This window comes from Pongo pygmaeus, chromosome 10 (assembly GCF_028885625.2).
Source record: "Pongo pygmaeus isolate AG05252 chromosome 10, NHGRI_mPonPyg2-v2.0_pri, whole genome shotgun sequence".
Lineage (NCBI taxonomy): Eukaryota > Metazoa > Chordata > Mammalia > Primates > Hominidae > Pongo > Pongo pygmaeus.
Window position 1 is genome coordinate 116,951,190 of NC_072383.2, and position 21,525 is coordinate 116,972,714.

Consider the following 21,525-nt stretch of genomic DNA (forward strand, 5'->3'; position numbering starts at 1 on the left):
TACATTATTCTCCCCTGCCACAAAGCCATCTTTAATTACCCCTTCAAACTACAGGTTTTCATTATTTGTGAAAGCAGCTAATAAGGAATTTCTATTCAGAGATCAACAGTGATTTAATTTTTTTTTTTTTTTTTTTTTGAGACAGGGGTCTCACTCTGTTACCCAGGGTGGAGTGCCGTGTTTCAGTCAAAGCTCACTGCAGCCTTGACATCCTGGGCTCAAGTGATCCTCCTGTCTCAGACTCCTAAGTAGCTGGTATTACAGGTGTTAGCCTCTGTGCCTGGCTCAAGATATTTTTTTTAAAGTAAATTTTTAACACAGCCTCTGGTTATAGCAGCATCTGCAGAGAGGAACTGGGTCAGTCAAGGTTTCTGAAAGGGTTTAATATCAATATAATGTGAGACTATCTACCTCTCTTTCACATATACCCATGAATATGATGTTTTTGGCTACACATACCATATCACATTAGCCAGAGATTTTGGTAGTACCTGCCCTGGATGGGCCATGAACTAAAACAGCAGGAAGACTGCTAACATCACTCAGACACTTTCAGTGGCATTGAAGAGAGGAAGTGTGCATGGCTTATCCACACAACCCTAAAGCTCAAGCCATCATTCAGTTAGACTGCCCAAACTACACTTTAGTATGGCGGTAGATAACATTCTGATCAAAGTAAAACAGAAAGGAGAGTTTAATTCCTTCTTTCTTACCTTCTAATAAATCAGAGGCTGAGCCTAAGCAATATTCCATCACCAACTATAAGAGATTAAAATAATGTTCAGAATAATCAAAGTTAATTAATAAACTGCTGAAACCAACTAAACAACCAATCAAGGAACTAAGAATACTAGGTGAATAAATATTCTGATCTACCCGAACTTGGACTGAATTTTTGTCATCTGGCACTAATTGATTTTTGTAATTTTCATCATCTCAGTTTTTATTATTTCTTGCTTGAAATTGGCCTAAAGATTATTGGGGGACTAGATATAGAAATATTTACTATAAATGGTGAAGCCAAGATTGCCAATTTATTTATTAACTCCTTCACTACCTTATTTCAAAAAGGATTCAGGTGACTATGTTGTACTATAAATTTGTAACTCAGAAAGCGGCAAACAAATACATGAGCCAGTAAAATCTATATTGGGGTTATATCAGTTAAATAAAATAAACCAGTAAGTAGTAAATTCCTTTTTTTCACACTTTAAAAACTTTTAAACAAAAAACAGATATTGTTTTGAACTGAATCTGAAGATGTAGCCTGCTATGTATCATTACGTTATCTTGAATCCCTGAGATATATGTTATTTACATTTAGATCTTAAAATATTTCCAGAATAATATTATTATAATACTATTGATAGGCTGGGTGCAGCGGCTCACGCCTATAATCCCAGTACTTTGGGAGGCTGAGGCAGGCGGATCACCTGAGGCCACGAGTTCAAGACCAGCCTAGTCAACATGGTGAAACCCCATCTCTACTAAAAATACAAAAAATTAGCTTGGCATGGTGGCTTCCACCTGTAGTCCCAGCTACTTGGGAGGCTAAGGCTGGAGAATCGCTGGAACTTGAGAGGTGGAGGCTATCGATAGTTATTGGGTTTGCAATCTGCAGAGGCTTTCTAAAAGCAAAAGTGAGAAACCTCTTTCTTTCCTCTTTTTTTTTTTTTTTTTTGAGATGGAGTTCACTCTTGTTGCCCAGGCTGGAGTGCGATGGCATGATCTCGGCTCACTGCAACCTCTACCTCCTGGGTTCAAGCGCTTCTCCTGCCTCAGCCTCCCGAGTAGCTGGGATTACATGCATGCGCCACCACGCCCGGCTAATTTTGTATTTTTAGTAGAGACGGGGTTTCTCCATGTTGGTCAGGCTGGTCTCAAACTCCTGACCTCAGGTGACCCGCCCGCCTCAGCCTCCCAAAGTGTTGGGATTACAGGTGTGAGCCACAGCACCCGGCCTCTTTCTGTACTCTTATCCTAGATTTTTTTTTTTTTTTTTGTATTTTTAGTAGAGACGGGGTTTCACCATGTTGGCCAGGCTGGTCTTGATCTCCTGACCTCGTGATCCACCCACCTAGGCCTCCCAAAGTGCTGGGATTACAGGCATAAGCCACCGTGCCTGGCCCTTCTTATCCTAGATTTTTAGGTGTCCAAGACTACTGATTTGTAGCCAAGGTCAAAACTATCAGGGCTCAGCAACCAATCTCCACACACACATGCAAGCATTCACACTCCTACAAATTATTACTTTGTTATTTAAAAGAATAGTAGATGCTCATTATGAAATATAAATTTCCTATAATAAACTAGACATAACCAATATCAACATATTAGTTCCTTTCATTAAAAAAATTAATGTGAAAATATATTTATATTATGTACCTTGCATTACTGAGATAATTTAGAATATGCGACATCTAGAAGTTTAAAATTTAGAAATCATTATACTTTTATAGTTATATATTATAAATATCAATATATCAATATCAATATATAATATGAACATATTATAAATATAAGTATACTGTGTCTATATTATATAGAATGCAATTAAATTAGATATACTTATAATACTATTTGTATATTACATATGATTATGTCTTATATGTTATAGTTTTACAGTTATATATTTATGTAGTATGTACCTTGCATTTCTGGAATAATTAGAACAATGAGAGGTTTAGAAGTTTAAAATTTAGAAACCATACTATAGTTTTCTGCTTGACATTAAAAACAGATTCAGAAACATTAATCTTATTTCTTATTATAAAATGGAAGATTCCACATAAGTAAATGTTACAATGAACACTAGCCTTTATGTGCCCTACTTTTTCTTTAATCAATTTTGATGGAAGCATTTCTAAATTTTATTACATAATTTTCTAATTTTTAAAAGTAACAGAATATGCATACATAAGCTCCTTAAACCGAGCATATGAAATGTAAATATAGAACTTTAAAACTGAATAGAATGAATATGTTTCTAGTTGCATTAAATGTTTTAAATTACATGTTTAAAAACTCAGCATTTTTGTCACAATTTTTTTTCCCCTATTATTCTATAACACAAAGGCACCTGAGACGGTTGTTTGCTCCTGACACTAAACAGCTCTGGCTGCTCTGCCTTTAAACTATTAGGTCTGCTTTCTAGCTCTCCTGACTTTTTCCGTATAGTCAAATTATTCTTGTGCCTGTTTGTATGCATGTATCTAACAGCTCAGTTCCTTAGAGCTCTTTCTGATTGGTCTATCAAATCAATTGTAGACAGAAACCAGGTAGCCAAGCTTATTAGCAGTCTATATAATCTAAGAATAAACGGGTGGCCAGATGCAGTGGCTCACGCCTGTAATTCCAGCACTTTGGGAGGCCGAGGTGGGCGGATTACCTGAGGTCGGGAGTTTGAGACCAGCCTGACCAATATGGAGAAACCCCCTCTCTACTAAAAATACAAAATTAGCCGGGTGTGGTACTTGGCTGGCTGAGACAGGAGAATCACTTGAACCCGGGAGGTGGAGGTTGCGGTCAGCCAAGATCACACCATTGCACTCCAGCCTGGGCAATAAGAGCAAAACTCTGTCTCAAAAAAAAAAAAAAAGAAAAAAGAAAAAACGAGCTTCAAGTAACAGTGTGGAGGATTTTCTGAAGACTTGAAATACATGAGATTTTAGCACTTGGATTTTGTAACATTTATTCTGCCTGCTTGAAATCCCTTTCTTGACTCCTTCAAGACAGCTGAGATTGCCAGATAACTGATTTCTAGATAATGAGATACGTCTTTGATTAATTTCTTATTTTCAGAATGGAAGCAATAGCTCTACATAAGAGTTGCTTGAACAGAAATGTGTATGTTTAGTATACTGTTTGATAGTCTATTTAGGAACAAAATTCCATTCCCTAATTAGAGATCACATACAGGAAAGGAGTTGGTACATGGTAAACAATAAATGCTAGTTAAATTGGAGTTTAAGTAGGAATGTGCAATTTGAAAAAGTAGAAAGCATAACATTTTCACGTCCTAAATGTGCCTAATGCGCCAACCTAAAACCAGAAATACAATCATATAAAAATATACTAAGGGCTGAGCACAATGGCTCATGCCTGTAATCCCAGCACTTTGGGAGGCTAAGGCAAGTGGATCACCTGAGGTCAGGAGTTTGAGACCAGCCTGGCCAACATGGTGAACCCTGTCTCTACCAAAAATACAAAAAATTAGCTGGGTGTGGTGGCGTGTGCCTGTAGTCCCAGCTACTCGGGAGGCTGAGGTTCAAGAATCACTTGAACCCAGGAGGCAGAGGTTGTAGTCAGCTGAGATCACACCACTGTACTCCAGCCTGGGCAACAAGAGTGAATCTGTCTCAAAAAAAAAAAAAATATATATATATAAGTGTGTGTGTGTATGTGTGTGTGTGTGTATGTCTATGTGTGTGTGTGTGCATGTGTATATATATTTATATATATATATATCACAATAAGATGACAGAGTGGAACAAAAGTCTCTTATTTTAATCATATGGTGGCCCCTGTTTGGTAAAAATCACATAGCAATTAAAACATCAAGGACAATTCCAAATATGGGGGGAACTGGAGTGGAGGATGAGAAATGACAAAGATAAAAATTCTAGGATGAGAATATAAGGCTGTGCCTTTTACTTTTACAAACAAATAATTATAAAATGATGTCAACTTTTCACCATCTCTTTTTGAGTGTTTATAGAATGAGATTTCTAATAGGCTAGATATCATTTAATCTTACAGAATATATACCATATGACACACCAAAGTATTAACAAATGTTAAATACTGATAACAAAAGTTAAATGGAACAGAAATGAAATTAATAATTTTACAGATCAAATAGATAATAGAAAAAAAAGAAAAAGAAAAAAATGTAATAGTAAAAGAAAGATAATAGAGGTCCTTTGACTTACCCAAGCAGTGTGCTCTTTCAAGTAACAGCCTTTGTACTCAATAGTATTAGGATGCTTCAATTGTCGTAAAAATTTAACTTCCTTAAGAATATCTTGCCATTTCTATTGAAGTCAGAAAGGAAACATTTTAATTTAATTTTTGATAGGAAAATAGTATTTCCTATCAAGTATATGTATATATTATTTATATTATTGTAAATGGACATAAAGTAAATGTTTAATAAATGAAGAAGCTATTTAAACATGCTATTTCTTTCTCTCTCTCTCTCTTTTTTTTTTAATTGAGACAGAGTCTTGCTCTATTGCCCAGGCTGGAGTGCAGTGGCGCGATCTCGGCTCACTGCCTGGTTCAAGGTTCAAGTGATTCTCGCGCCTCCCAAGTCGCTGGGACTACAGGCGTGCACCACCAGACCAAACTAATTTTTTTGTATTTTTAGTACAGACAAGGTTTCTCCATGTTGGCCAGGCTGGTCTCGAACTCCTGACCTCAGGTGATCCACCCACCTCAGCCTCCCAAAGTGCTGGGATCACAGGCGTGAGACACTGTGCCCTGCCTAAACATGCTATTTCTTTAGTTTGAATCATGTAAACACAAATCTATCACCAAATACATTACAAAAAAGCCATTACACATACCCATGTTCTGGTCTGCAAAATAGTTTTTTCCTTTTCAGGCACCCAGGATAGAGTACAGCGTTGCAATCACGGCTCACTGAAGCCTCCACATCCCAGGCTCAAGCAATCCTCCCACTTCAGCCTCCCGAGTGGCTGGACTACAGGCACACACCACAACACCCAGCTAGTTTTTTTGATGTTTTGTAGAGGTGGGTCTCACCATATTGCCCAGGCTTGTCTTGAGCTCCTGGACTCAAGCGATCCTCCAGCCTTGGCTTCCCAAAGTGCTGGGATTACAGGCCTAAACCACCTCATCCAGCCTGCAAAATAGTTAATTGAGCTAGAACATTAGCCTTTATAAAAATAATTATGAATGTTCACACATTTGTATGAAAAACTCCAGGAACTTTTATTATATGCTCCACAAGAAGGAAAAAAAAATGTTCTAAAAAAAAGTTTAAAGAATTTTGTTAATTTCTTTTCTTTTTTTTTTTTTTTTTGAGACAGTCTCGCTCTGTCACCCAGGCTGGAGTGCAGTGGTGCGATCTCGGCTCACTACAAGCTCTGCCTCCCGGGTTCACGCCTGCCTCAGCCTCCTGAGTAGCTGGGACTACAGGCGCCCACCACCATGCCCAGCTAATTTTTGTATTTTTAGTAGAGATGGGGTTTCACCGTGTTAGCCAGGATGGTCTCAATCTCCTGACCTCGTGATCCGCCCGCCTCGGCCTTGCAAAGTGCTGGGATTACAGGCGTGAGCCACCGCGCCCGGCCAGAATTTTGTTAATTTCATACTAACTTGTTTATTTCAGTTTAGGTATACGACTGTCTCTATCTCACCTCATGGGTCTGCTTCCCACTATAGGACATCTTCTTAATTGCCACCACCTCATTGGTGTGAGCATTTGTAGCCTGTGTTAAGAGGGTAGAAGAAAAAGAAAAAGAATTAGTGATGTTTCAGCCAATTTAACTTAAATATTTGACTAGAGACTATTTATTTATATATTTATTTATTGACAGTCTCATTCTGTCGCTCAGGCTGGAGTGCAGCTCACTGCAACCTCTACCTCTTGGGTTCAAGTGATTCTCCTGTTTCAGCCTCCCAAGCAGCAGGGATTACAGGCACGCACCACCATGCCACGCTAATGTTTTTTGTATTTTTAGTAGAAACAGGGTTTCACCATGTTGACCAGGCTGGTCTTGAACTCCTGACCTCAAATGATCTGCCCGCCTCAGCCTCCCAAAGTGCTGGGATTACAGGTGTTTTATTTTATTTTTGGAGAAGGAGTCTAGCTGTGTTGCTCATGCTGGAGTGCACTGGCACGATCTCGGCTCACTGTAGCCTCCGCCTCCTGGGTTCAAGCTATTCTCCTGCTTCAGCCTCTCAAGTAGCTGGGATTACAGGCACCCATCACCACATCTGGCTAATTTTTGTATTTTTAGTAGCGATGGGGTTTCACCATTTTGGCCAGGCTGGTCTCAAACTCCCGACCTCACGTGATCTGCCCGCCTCAGCCTCTCAAAGTGCTGGGATTACAGACGTTAGCTACCGTGCCTGGCCTGATATTATATTTAAAATAGTATCTCCATACTGCAGTATCACAGTTCAAAGATGCTTCAATTTTTGATAGGCTAAATAGACATTTCCACTCCCATTTTAATGTATAGTTTCTCTGTATCCTTTTCTGGATACATGTAAAGATTATAATATAAAAAATGATTAGGGTTTAATATCTCAAACCAAACAAAAAATGTCATATTCTCAAATGATCCATACTGGCTTCACCTTGTAGACTGACCATCAATGGAGAACCAGTTAAATAAATAAATATGATATTACCATATAATAAAATAACCACTTAAGGAATGAGGTAATCTATGTGCAATGCAATATGAAAAGATGTTAAAAATGTTTTATTAAAAAACAAGCTATAAAGTAGAATCCAATTTTTGCAAAATAGTAATAATGTGAGTATATGTGTAGAAAAAATTATAAAAGAATTTATACCAGAATATGTATCAATGATAATCCCTGGAGCAGTGCTATCTGACAGAACTTTCTATGATGATGGGACAGTTCTATTTCTAGGTTGTACAAAAGAGTAACATGTGAAATGTGGCTAGTGTGACTGAGAAAATAAATTTTAAATTTTATTTAATTTTAATTAACTTAAATTTGAATGGTTAATGTGCCTACTTGCTATTGTATTGAATAGTACAGCAGAAAGTAAGATTAATCCTAAGGGGGACTTTCATTTTCAGGATTACTTATATTTTATAATAAGACTGTATTACATATATACATGCCTACATTTATGTATGTATATATGTGTATTTTTTATCTATAGAGGTTGCCTTGTCTCATAATTATGTCTACTTGTCTTCTCCATACTCCAAATATAACAGTTCATTGAAAGTACATATGAAAACCATTAATAATTCAAGTAATAGTCTTTTCCTCTCAACTTACTCAAGATATACATATATATATACACACACACACACACATACATACATACACACACATACATACGTACATACTTTTTTTTTTTTTTTAAGACAGGATCTTGCTCTGTCATCCAGGCTGGAGTGCAGTGGTACAATCTCAGCTCACTGCAACCTCTGCCTCCCAGGCTCAAGTGATCTTCCCACCACAGCCTCTTGAGTAGCTGGGATTACAGGCGCCCACCACCACGCCTGGCTAATTTTTATATATGTAGTAGAGACAGGGTTTCATCATATTGGCCAGGCTGGTCTTGAACTCCTGGCCTCAAGTAATCCGCCCGCATTAGCCTCCCAAAGTACTGGAATTATAGGCGTGAGCTACTGCTCCCAGCCTCAACTTATTTAAAATATTTAAAACTATTAGTTTTCTTAAAATTTTCATAAAAATAAATATAAGACATTAAAAGATTACCTCTGCATCAGTGCCATACCCCTAATGTAAATAAGCTATTTTGCTTCTGTGATATTATCATCATTGTGGACCAATAAAGCTATCGCAGTGGTTCTGAAGTAAAAGATTGGAATTCATTCACTGATAAAGTCAGGTTAACAATTTTAGAGAAAAATTCATAATCATTTTCTTAAATACAACTAATTTAAAATGAACCTCTTCAGATACAACAGTGGTTTATGATTTTTAAAAACGGTTAATTCAAACAATAAACAATAATGTAGTATGTAAAAATAATTTGACCACAGATTCTTATGGAATGTCAAAATGAAAAAAAAAAAAAAAACCCACAATAACGTACCACAGGAGTTTTTTTTTTTAAAGCATTAAGGTAAAAGTACCTATTATATATTAATGAGTTATCCACTAGTCATAATTTTCCAATCTGCAGAACTCCACAAAAGCATATTTTAGATATTTTATTGATTTAGAAAGTACAGACTGACTTTTGTTAAAAACAAAAATCTCTCACACTGTTCTGGCTTTTAAACTCTAATACTAAACTGTGCTTATATGGCAATCATAAATAAAAACTGATATAAATTCGGTATTACAATAAAGGTTAGAGGGACTATATCTGAAAAGTAGATATTTGAGGCATCAATATATATAGTGCAGTTTAAGGAGCCTGAGAAAGATTTAGGAAATATTCAGGCAATGAGAAATTTTAACTTGTTGTGAGGTTTTAAAAAATAATTAACCATTACTAAAAAAAAAGAAAAGCCCACAGAAATAAAATCAGATAGTATTATTATTTAATTGTTTATTAAGGTTATTTATAATTAATGCTATATTTGGACCTAAAAACATGAAAAAATAACCACCCCAAAATAAAAATATATTTCTTACATTTATAGGATAATCACTGATTAGAACTTAATGCTTCCACTCACTCACGCATCCTAATGTATAGGCAGAGACTTGAAATTTGTAAAACATTTCCATGTTGATTATTCTATAGATGTGAACTTTTTAGTGCAAATGTTGATTATGCTATAGATGTGAATTTTTATACTGGCTAAAAGTCAAAACATGCTAGATTGAAACTTAAAAAAAAAATCAATGTTTTAGTACAGAAAAAGGAAAGTATCAATGGGGTCTCAGCTTTCTAGTGCATACAGTACCATGAATGACTACAGCCTCTATCATTTCAAGTTTTATTCTTGAAACTTACATTCATGCTTAATACTTCCAATAGTCTCAATGGTCTCAGTAACTATTACCAAGATCATTGATTCAAGAAATACTTATTAAGAACTTACTATTATGTGTTTATATTTTTAAACATTTTACAGCTATACCTTTTGCTATTTTATAGACAAATATTAAAAATTATGTTAATTTAGGAGGCAGGCCAGGCACAGTGGCTCACTCCTGTAATCCCAGCACTTTGGGAGGCCAATGTGGGTAGATCACCTGAGGTCAGGAGTTTGAGACCAGTCTGGCCAACATGGTGAAAGCCTGTCTCTACTAAAAATATAAAAATTAGCAGGGCGTGGTGGCACACGTCTGTAATCCCAGCTACTTGGGAGGCTGAGGCAGGAGAACTGCTTGTACCCAGGAGGCGGAGGTTGCAGTGAGCCAAGATTGCACCACTGCACTACAGCCTAGGTGACAGAGTGAGACTTTATCTTGAAAAAAAAAAAAAAAATAGGAGGCTGAGGCAGGAGGATCACTTGAGCCCAGGAGTTTGGAACCAGCCTGGGCAACATAGAAAACCCTGTATCTACAAAAAATTAAAACCAAAATTAGCTGGGTATGGTGGCACATGCTTGTAGTCGTAGCTACCTACTCAGGAGTCAGAGGCAGTAGGATTGCTTGAGTCCAAGGGTTCAAGGTTACAGTGAGCTATGATCACACCACTGTACTCCAGCCTGGGTGACAGAGAGACCCTGTCTCTAAATAAATGAATAAATAAAAATTTAAAAAGTGAAAAAGCTTTTCTTTTTGCCCTATTTTTTGAACCCCAACTAAAAGGTAATTATATCCAAAAAGATAGAATTAAACTATTTGTTTTAGGTGGGTTATGGATAATATACTGAGTTCAACAAAGGTGATCTAGAAACCTACAAACTTTAGAGTTGTGTTTAGGTGAACACAAAAATGAACATGCTCGGTCCTTTTTTTGTTTGTTTTCCTTTAGTACAGTTTCTTACTACCTCATTTGTTAATGCTGCTAGTTTATTTTTTATTTAAAAAATTTTTTTTTTAGAGACGGATTCCCACTATGTTGCCCAGGCTGGTCTTGAACTCCCGGGCTAAAGTGATTCTCCCACCTCGGCCTCCCAAAGTGCTGGGATTACATGTGTGAGCCACCACGCCCAGCCAATGACGCAAATTTCAAAATTACTTATGTAAATCCAAACACACAGAAATATTTCATCAAGTTAATAATTTCTATTTTCTCTGAACATAACATATACTCTCAGCTGACTGATTTTACAAGAGCTGTTCCAGCTTACAATTCACACTAAGTTTATTCCCTGGCAGCATTCAGTGTAAAAGCTGTGACCTACAGAGGCTAACAGAATTATAGTGTTTAGGTATAAAAATACTAGCTGCCAGACTCTGGTCTTTATGGCTTGCCAGCATGACTATGACTTATGAAAAGTTCTAATTAGCAGTACCAAGTTCTCAGAGTTCTTCATCATTCATTCATTCAACAAATACTTATTAGCTGCCCACAATTTATCAGGAATTGGGCTAAGTGCTAGGGATAAGACAGTGAGTTAATATGCCCAGTACCTATCTCTCCTCTAGGAGGATAGACAATAACAAAAATAAAACGATGAAAGACAAAATATAAAACTGCAATTCTGACATGTGCCACAAAGAAGGGTATTTGTTACTTTGAGAACCAACAATGGTGGATGTGACTTAGGGAGGTCAGGAAAGCCTTCCCTGAAGAAATGAGGTTTAGGCTGAGAGCTAAATGATGAACAGGAGTTAAGACAGTGAAAATAGAAGGGAGAAATATTCAAGAGAGAACAGTTTATGCAAGATTCCAGGAAGGATGATCAGAAGAAAGGAATCAGAGCTATAGCACTGACAATGAGAGAGAAGATAGCTCAAGTAGAGATAGGGACCATGAAGGACCTTGTGGGCTGGCTATAGTAGGGATTTTGATCTTGGCCTAAGAATGAGGGAGAGCCCCTAAAGGCTTTATAGGGAAAAGGGATGGGATGAGATTTACATTTATTTTTTCAAGCTCATTGAGGTATGCACAACAGACTGAAGAGAGACCAAAGCAGGCAATCATAGTTGTCCAAATAAGAGATAGCAGAGTCTTCCTGGTAATAATGGTACAAGTAACAAAAGGAAAAATCTATTAGCACGGAGTAAGACGCAACATATATAAATACTACTTTGGCCAACAGGAAAATCCATTTTTAAGGTACTGCCGATGTGACCACTACAGATAAAAGGTTAAAGCTTTTCATAAGTTCTATAGTACAGTGTCAGTTAATTCCCTTTTAATCTGTTTTTTAGTGCTTTATGGGTGTACATAGGCCTGTACTTTTCACATTTATATACAGGCCCTATAGAGTGAATGATTACGTTTATCAATGCCACTCTGGTACCTGTATCATTTCTCTAGTCTATCATCAGCAACAAATAATATATATTTAGTGCCTACTGTAAATGAGATCGTGCCAGCCTTTAGAGTTGTAAACAAATATTAGAAATAGTCCTCATCTTCAAAAACGCACACACTCTAGCTAAATAGACAGGGCTTAGCCCAAAAAGCAAATAAACCACTAGGTCTTCTGCAGCCTAGTACAATGTAGGTCACATTTTGCCACTATTATAAATGGCTTTTAGTAAGTTTCAAAGCATGCTTGGTTTATTGTAGTCATTCTGAAACATTAGCACTTTAAGAAGGGTTTGGCTGCTTTTTTTTTTTTTTTGTGACAGAGTCTCACTCTGTCCCCCAGGCTGGAGTGCAGTGGCACAATCTCAGTTCACTGCAAGCTCCGCCTCCCGGGTTCCCGCCATTCTCCTGCCTCAGCCTCCCCAGTAGCTGGGACTACAGGCACCCGCCACCATGCCTGGCTAATTTTTTGTATTTTTAGTAGAGACGAGGTTTCACCATGTTAGCCAGGATGGTCTCGATCTCCTGACCTCGTGATCCGCCCGCCTCGGCCTCCCAAAGTGCTGGGATTACAGGCATGAGCCGCTGCGCCCGGCCTTGGCTGCTTTTTAAATGAGAAGAGTCATATAGAGACTGATTCTTGCCAGGAGAGATTCTGAGAAGATGAATTAGATTTAAAGTAATAGAAAAGAAAGCAAAGATGACAGAAGAATACATCTGTAAGCAAAACAAACAGGTCACAAATGAATATATACAGATGTTTCCATTTTTAAAAAGTTCAAAACTAAGCAAAACCAATTTACATTTTTAGGAGTACAGATTAAGTGGGTTATAACTATAAAGAAAAGTAAGAAAATAATCACCATAAAAATCAGAATGGTGGATACTCTTAAGGGGAAGGAGAGGCTTCTGACTGAGGAAGACATAAAGAGGGGCTTTTGGGATGCTGGCAGTATTCTATTTCTTGATCTGGGTGGTGTTTTTACACAGAGATTTACCTTCTAATTCTTTCTGAAGTTCTATATTAAAAAATATATGTATATTGTATATACTTCTTTATGTATACTTATAATAAAAACGCTTTGTTAACAAGAGGATCTGAGACTAAAGAAGACAGAACTTTGGGCCTTAAATGCTATTCTGACTACACACTAACAAGGGAGTGTTAACTAAGAAATTAGCACCCTTTTTTCTTTTCTTTTCTTTTCTTTTTTTTTTGAGATGGAGTCTCACTCTGTCCCCCAGGCTGGAGTGCAGTGGCACAATCTTGGCTCACTGCAAGCTCTGCCTCCCGGGTTCACGCCATTCTCCTGCCTCAGCCTCCCGAGTAGCTGGGACTACAGGCGCCCGCCACCATGCCCGGCTAAGTTTTTCTATTTTTCAGTAGAGACGGGGTTTCACCGTGTTAGCCAGGATAGTCTCGAACTCTTGACCTCGTGATCCGCCCACCTCAGCCTCCTAAAGTGCTGGGATTACAGGCGTGAGCCACCGCACCCAGCCGAAATTAGCACCCTTTTCAGCCAGAAAAATCTTTTATCATATTTAATGACAAAATATACTTCAGTAGGAGCCAAGTTATTGATGGTAGTGAGGGAGGCAGAAGTAATGGTAAGGCTGAGCATAGACCCAATGGTTGAGAAACAGTTTAGAGAAAATCCAGGCTGAAGTTTTGGCTAGAAGCAAAAGGACAAAGTAAAGATGCAATTCATAAAATCTCATTTGGAAGGACAACTAAAGATAAGCCCTATCCAGATGGCAGAACATAAAGAACCACTTAAAAAGGAAGAGTCAGTAATATTTGATTACAAAGAAATTATTTGATTACAAGTTTGGAGAAGTAGGTAATAATTAGTACTTAATTTATTATTTGCTTTAATGGACTATTATGCTTAAGGAAGTATTTGTTAAATTAAATAACTATATTTTGGCCTGGCACAGTGGCTCACGCCTGTAATCCCAGCACTTTGGGGAGGCCGAGATGGGTAGAACACCTGAGGTCAGGAGTTTAAGACCAGCCTGGCCAACATAGTAAAACCTCATCTCTACAAAAATACAAAAATTAGCCTGGCATGATGGCGGGTGTCTGTAATCCCAGCTACTCAGGAGGCTGAGGCAGGAGAATTGCTTGAACCCGGGAGGTGGAGGTTGTAGTGAGCCGAGATTGTGCCACTGCACTCCAGCCTGGGCGACAGAGCAAGACTCTGTCTTTAAAAAAAACAAAAACAAAAACAAAACAGGGCCCGGCGCAGTGGCTCACGCCTGTAATCCCACCACTTTGGGAGGCCGAGGTGGGCAGATCATGAGGTCAGTTCAAGACCAGCCTGGCCAACATGGTGAAACCCGGTCTCTACTAAAAATATAAAAATTAGCTGGGCGTGGTGGCACATGCCTGTAATCCCAGCTACGTGGAAGGCTGAGGCAGGAGAATTGCTTGAACTGGGATCCAGGAGGCGGAGGATGCAGTGAGCCAAGATTGTGCCACTGTACTCCAGCCTGGGCTACAGAGCGAGGCTCTGTCTCAAAAAACAAATAAAAGAACAAACAAACTGTATTTTATGTAATGAATTTCAGGTGAATAAGCTGTGTTAAAATTTTGGCTATTTGTTTTTCTCATCAGGAGATAGTCACATTCTTGGAACTAAAACTGATTCCAGGGGTACATTCTTGTACCCCTTAACCGAAAATACTGACTTGACATGATTGCCACTAAAAATCAGTCAGTCCCTTTCTCTGAATAGTTGTCTGTTCATCTGTTTATCTGTCTATCCACCATCCATCCATCCATCCATCCATCCAGTATTTATCAAATTCCTACTACTGTCAGACATATACTAGTTCTTGAGAATATAACGATGAACAAGATAGACGTAACCCCGTCCTCATGACACTTGTTATTTAGGGAAAAAGACATATAAAGCAAAAAATCATATACGTAATTGTTTTATTACAACGGCGATAAATGCAACAAAATATAAGAACAAGATGTTATGAAATCATAAAGTATTGATTTAGGGGTGGAGTCTTGAACAGTAAAGGGTATCTTGCAAAAGTAATACTTAATGTAAAACCTGTAGGATGAACAGACAGGGATGGGGATGTAATGTGCAGAGTTTTCTAGGTGGGAGAATAGCACATATAAGGCTCTGAGGCAGGAAAGAGCTTAGCATACAGTGGAAATGCACAAAGCTCAAGTTCAAGCTCTTAACTTTTTTTTTTTTTTTTTTGAGACGGAGTCTCACTCTGTTGCCCAGGCTGGAGTGCAGTGGCACGATCTTGGCTCACTGCAAGCTCCACCTCCCAGGTTCATGCCATTCTCCTGCCTCAGCCTCCCGAGCAGCTGGGACTACAGGTGCCTGCCACCACGCCCGGCTAATTTTTTTTTTTTGTATTTTTAGTAGAGACGGGGTTTCACCGTGTTAGCCAGGATGGTCTCGATCTCCTGACCTCGTGATCTGCCCGCCTCGGCCTCCCAAAGTGCTGGGATTACAGGCGTGAGCCACCGTGCCCGGCCGAAGCTCTTAACTTTCTTATACTACTTTAATAAGTGAGTCAGTTGATACAAATACCACTGAATTGAATAAAGCCTAGGATTCTGGAATGGGCTTTTCAGCAATGACTATTTGCCTCTACGGTAGATATCATTTAATTTATAGAAAAATCACTGAAACCAGGCTTATTTTATGAGCAATAGCTATGTGTAGAGAACATGTAGAGTTCAAACTGTATTTTATTTTAGTGTTTTGTAGAGACAGGGTCTTGTCATATTGCCTAGGCTGGTCCTTCCTCCCACCTCGGCCTCGCAAAGTGCTGGGATTCCAGGCGTGAGTCACTGTGCCAGGCCTAGAGTCCAGCCTTTCTTAATCTGATCTATCTAAAAGACTCTTTTATGTACTTACAAAATACACTGCTCCAAAACTTCCATGTCCAATTTCATGCAAACCAATAAACAGTTCCTCAGGATCATCTTTGTAGAATAGATCGGCAATCTCTGGGTCCTTCAGCACCCCTTTACGCATGATGGCCAGTAGAGCAGGCTCTGCTTTCTGATATCACAGTTAGCTTTATTTCTCATTGACAATTTTTTTGGGGGGGGGGGGTAAATCTTCAGTACCTGTAGAAAAATAAGGTTTGCCATTAAATTATTTCTAACACATTTTACTTGGTGGTAATACAAATACATACAAATATTAAAAAGCCTCTTGGTCTCACAACTCAATAACAAAAGGATAAAAAAACCCAAATAAAGAATGGACATATGGCCAGGCGCGGTGGCTCATGCCTGTAATCCCAGCACTTTGGGAGGCTGAGATGAGTGGATCACCTGAGGTCGGGAGTTCAAGACCAGCCTGACCAACATGGAGAAACCCTGTCTCTACTAAAAATACGAAAAATTAGCCGGGCATGGTGGCACATGCCTGTAATCTCAGCTACTAGGGAGGCTGAGGCAGGAGAATCGCTTGAACCTGGGAGGCTGAGGTTGCGGTGAGCTGAGATTGCGCCATTGCACTCTAGCCTGGGCAACGAGAGGGAAACTCTGTCTCAAAAAAAAGAAAAGAAAAAAAAAAAGAACAGACATAGGATTTGAATACACATTTCTCCAAAAAGATATACAAATGACCATTAACATATGAGAAGATCCTCAAACATCATTAGTTATTAGAGAAATGAAAATTAAAACCACAGTGAGATAGCATTGCATACTCACTAGGATAGTGATAGTCAAAAAGTAAGATAAGTGTTTGTGAAAATGCTGAGAAACTAGAACCCTCCAACACTGCTGGTGGCTGTGCCATTTTAGAAAACAGCCCTGCAGTTCATAACAAACTTAAATACTGAGTTACCATTTGACCCAGAGTTTCCACTTCTAAGTACATACATACACCCAAGAGAAATGAAAACATGTGTTTACACAAAAACTTGTGCACAAATGTTCATAGCACCATTATTCATAATAACTGGAAGATGGAAAAACCCAAATATCCTTTAACTGGTGAAAGAATAAACAAAATGTGGTATATCCATATAATGAAATATTATTCAGCAGTAAAAAGAATGAAGTATTGGCTGCAACACGAATGAACCTTGTAAAAATTATGCCAAATAAAAGACACCAGTCGCAAAAGACCACATACTGTATGATTCCATATATACACATACACATATACGTGTAATTTCCAGAACAGGCAAATCTATAAAGACAGAAAGTAGATTATTGGTTACTTAGAGATGGGGGGTTTGGAGGGTGATAGCTAAAAGATACAGGCTTTCTTTTCAGGGTGATGAAAATGTCCTAAAATTGACTGTGGTGATGACTGCATAGCTGTGACTATACCAAAAATCATTCAATTATACATTTTAAGTGAGTAAAGGGTATAGAATGTAAATTATATTGTAGAGATATTATAAAAATTCATTTTGGTGTAATTAATGTTGAAATAATAACGGTTGGTATGTATTAATCAATACTATGTGCCAGGCAGCACTAAAACCTTATATATATATTATCTCCTTTAATCCCTACAATAGCTTCATAATATAATGACTTTACTATCTTAATTTTATAGAACCAACTAAGACTTTGATGGGCCAAACTACTTCCACATGGTCAGAAAGCCAGTATTTGTCAGGACCGCAATTAAAACTCAGATCTAACAGCAAAGCCCATGCTCTTGATTGACATGTGGTATATTCATACAGAAATATAGGCAATTAAACAATTCTTTACTGACTACTAGAAGAAATTACTGTCACTTGGAGGCTAGGTTAAATGCCCATGTAAAGAGGCAAGTTATTCTGCTGCTACATAAAACATTCTGAAATCAAAGTTTCTATTAATAAAAGGACATCATTTTGACATGCTCATATATTGATCTGCCATTATAGTTACATACATTTATTTGATGTAGATTCTTTTTTATTTTTTGAAAAATATAGAAATGTTATCAATCATCTATATTTTTCATTTTAAATAACCGCTGCCCTCATACCCAGATAATCATTTATTTATGCCAACGTTTACACTTATCACAGGATAGTTGGTGTTTCTTCCTTGACCAACTAGATAACCAAGATAGAAATTTGGTTATTGGCCAATAAAACTATTTTTCAAAACATGGGCCAATGGGTCTCATGCTAGGAGAAGAAAAAAAGAAAGTAATTAATTAAGTAAAACTGATAGTGCTAAGAGGTATTTTTTTCTTGAGACATAGCAGCCATAGGTGACAACATACATTACTTCATAGTCTACTTAGTTCACTAGTATACATAGGTCATCAACCTAAGGATCCATCCACTTACCCAACTCATTCTTTCATTCAACAAATATTGTTGAATGCTCACTATTTGCCATACCCTGTACTGAGTTTTGGAGGTAGAATGGGATGTGGTCCCTATCCTTAAAGGGCTTAGGAGTCAAATGGACTTATAGACATTTAAATTATAAAGACACAAATGATAAAATGGTTTTAACTGATTGGATTATGAGGGGAAAATAAATATTTTTTAATACATGGATATTATAGGATGACTCAGTCTGTTTTTGACTTAGATGTGAAAAAGCATGCCTTTTTAGGGAAAATAAAATTAGTTCATTCAATATGAATTGTATGGGAGAGTTGGAAGGAGAAAACATGAAGCTGGTGTTGAGCCAAGGAAAATTGCAAAAGACCCTTTAAACCATATTAAGAAGTTTAGACTTTAACTTGAGGGAAAGGGGAACCACTGAAGGTTTATATGGGAAAAAGGATCCCTCCACCAACAATGCACCTATAATCCTACAATGCACCTATAATCCTAGGCAGTCATCCTGCCAATCCATGGATGCCAATAATCAACTATAAAGTTACTATATCAATACTACTGGGAAAGTAACTTAAATCCAGCTATTTGTCAGTCAGGTAAATGAAAGCACAAAATAAGAGCTCAAAAAGTGGCCGGGCGCAGTGGCTCACGCCTATAATCCCAGCACTTTGGGAGGCCAAGGCAGGCAGATCACGAGGTCAAGAGATCAAGACCATCCTGGCCAACATGGTAAAACCCCATCTCTACTAAAAAAATTCAAAAATTAGCTGGGTGTGGTGGTGCTCCTGTAGTCCCAGCTACTAGGGAGGCTGAGGCAGGAGAATTGCTTGAACTCAGGAGGCGGAGGTTGCAGTGAGCCGAGATCGTGCCACTGCACTCAAGCCTGGTGACGACAGAGCGAGACTCCATCTCAAAAAAAAAGAAAAGCTCAAAAAGCGTTTTGATTTTATTGCTTATGTCTGAGAACAACAAAAAAAAGAATCAATGGATTAAATCAAAGATATACCTTTTTGGAGACTATATGTAAAAGGCAAATTATGAGACTGTCTTTAAGAAAATCAAAAAGACCTATGAACTAAACTTATGATGATTAAAATATTTTCAATCACCAAAACACATTATAAATTTTAGAATATTTTGGCTTCCATGTGAATAAAGCTAAGTGCTATGGATTTGGGGAGAAAACATGGATTATAGACTAAAATCATTTTATGAAGAAATAAGTATTTAAATGTAAAAATGAGACCATAAAAAATTCTAGAATAAATTACAAGTGAATATTTAATTACTTAGCAAGATACCAGAGGCAAAGCCATAAAATGAAAATCAATAAGTTTTACTATATATAATTAATAACTTCTTTATCTTAAACATGTAATGAAGGGACTTCTGCTTCTAGCCAATATGGAGTAAAAGGGGCTGGATCTATTATCTGCCACCAGGAATAATTAAAACACTGGACAAGGCCAGGCACAGTGGCTCATGTCTGTAATCCTAGCACTTTGGAAGGCCGAGGTGGGTAAGTGGTTTGAGCCCAGGAGTTTGAGACCAGCCTGGGCAACAGGCTGTATCTCTACAAAAGATACAAAAACTTAGCTGGGTATGGTGGTGTATGCCTGTAGTCCCAGCTACTCAGGATGCTGAGGTGGAAGGACCACTGGAGCCCGGAGGTCGAGGTTGCAGTGAGTCAAAATCATGCCACTGCACTCTAGCCCAGGCAACAAAGTAAGACCCTATCTCAAAAATCAAACAAACAAAAAAACACTGGATAGAACATATAAATGATGGTATTTGAAGACAATGGATATCAGGCAAAGAAAGACAATGATCCCTGACAGAAGACAAGCAAATGATGTAAGCCATTAAATGTCTGAGCTTAATGCCCTGGGAAAATTTCTAGGCCATGGTGCAGAGAGGGGAAATCCAGTTAGAGCCTGGTGAACTCCCTGAGTTGAGCAGACAAAGATGACAGTCCAGGTTGACCAAGGTGGGTAGAGTTGGCAGGGCAGAGTGCCAAATAGAAGAGAGCAGCACAGAAACAGGATATGGAGATTTGCAAAGGGTTCCCCTCAAGTCTTCAGCTGAGCACTGATTCGTGCATGCATATGAGAAAACTACCTTAGACCAGGGTAAAAAACGATCTGAAAGGAATAGAGACTACAGTACCTATAGCTCAAAAAGGGCTGTGAATAGTACTCGTTCCCCCTAGCCAGGATAAGAAATCTCATAATTCACAGGGCATTCTGGAGGTTACTCAGAAGAGTCTTGCCTTCATAGTAGGGACCTTAGACTAAATGCTGGTCTGTGATACCTAACAATTTTTATTTTATCTATTTTTTATTTGTGAGACTCTTGCTCTGTTGCCCAGGCTGGAATGCAAGGGTACAATCATGGCTCATTGCAGCCTCAACCTCCAGGACTCAAGTGATCCTCCCGGCTCTGCCTCCCAAAGTGCTGGGATTACAGGCATGACCAACTGTGCCTGGCTCTAACAAATTTTAAAAGCAAGACCTAAAAGGATGAAATTATTTCCAAGTAACTTAACTGTGTTCCAGAACAAAGTCCAAGAATACTTAAAGGAATATAAAAATATCCAGTATCTAAAAAGGTAAAATTCACAATATCTAACACTCCATAAAAAATTACCAGGCATGCAGAAAAGCAGGCAAATATAATTCATAATGAGGAGAAAAATAATTGAAACCAAACCATAATTGATATAGATGATATATGTTAAAATTAGTGGTCAAGGACATTAAAACATTTAATATAGTTGTATTCCATATATTGAAAAGAGTGGAGAAAATTTCGAACATGTAAAGCAGAGACAGACAAAATACAAACAGATTCAAAGTAAACCTTTATTTTATGCATATATGTATGTCATTTTGAGATGGAGTCTCGTTCTGTTGCCCAGGCTAAAGTGCAGTGGTGCAATCTCAGCTCACTGCAACCTCTGCCTCCCAGGTTCAAGCACTTCACCTGCCTCAGCCTCCCAAGCAGCTGGAATTACAGGCATGTGCCACCACATCCAGCTAATTTTTGTGTTTTTAGTAGAGACAGGGTTTCACCATGTTGGCCAGGCTGGTCTCAAACTCTTGACCACAAGTGATCCACCCGCCTCAGCCTCCCAA

At 38.1% G+C, this 21,525-nt stretch overlaps 1 protein-coding gene across 6 annotated transcripts in view; it reads right to left on the minus strand.

Moving 5' to 3' along the window:
• TAOK3 (TAO kinase 3) overlaps nt 1-21,525 on the minus strand; it is a 228,063-nt gene that overhangs the window by 88,507 nt on the left and 118,031 nt on the right. For 4 of the 6 annotated variants that reach the window (XM_054441959.2, XM_054441960.2, XM_054441961.2 and 1 more), the window contains exons 3-6: nt 15,988-16,202; nt 6,384-6,455; nt 4,932-5,033; nt 714-759 (exon numbers count right to left, since the gene is read on the minus strand). In XM_054441959.2, coding sequence (XP_054297934.1) covers nt 714-759; nt 4,932-5,033; nt 6,384-6,455; nt 15,988-16,107 — 340 coding nt within the window. In that variant the 5' untranslated portion in view covers nt 16,108-16,202. Of the gene's footprint in view, nt 1-713; nt 760-4,931; nt 5,034-5,567; nt 5,625-5,766; nt 5,862-6,383; nt 6,456-15,987; nt 16,203-21,525 lie in introns of those variants that run through there. The other 2 variants (XM_063646765.1, XM_054441964.2) reach the window with 2 other exon arrangements.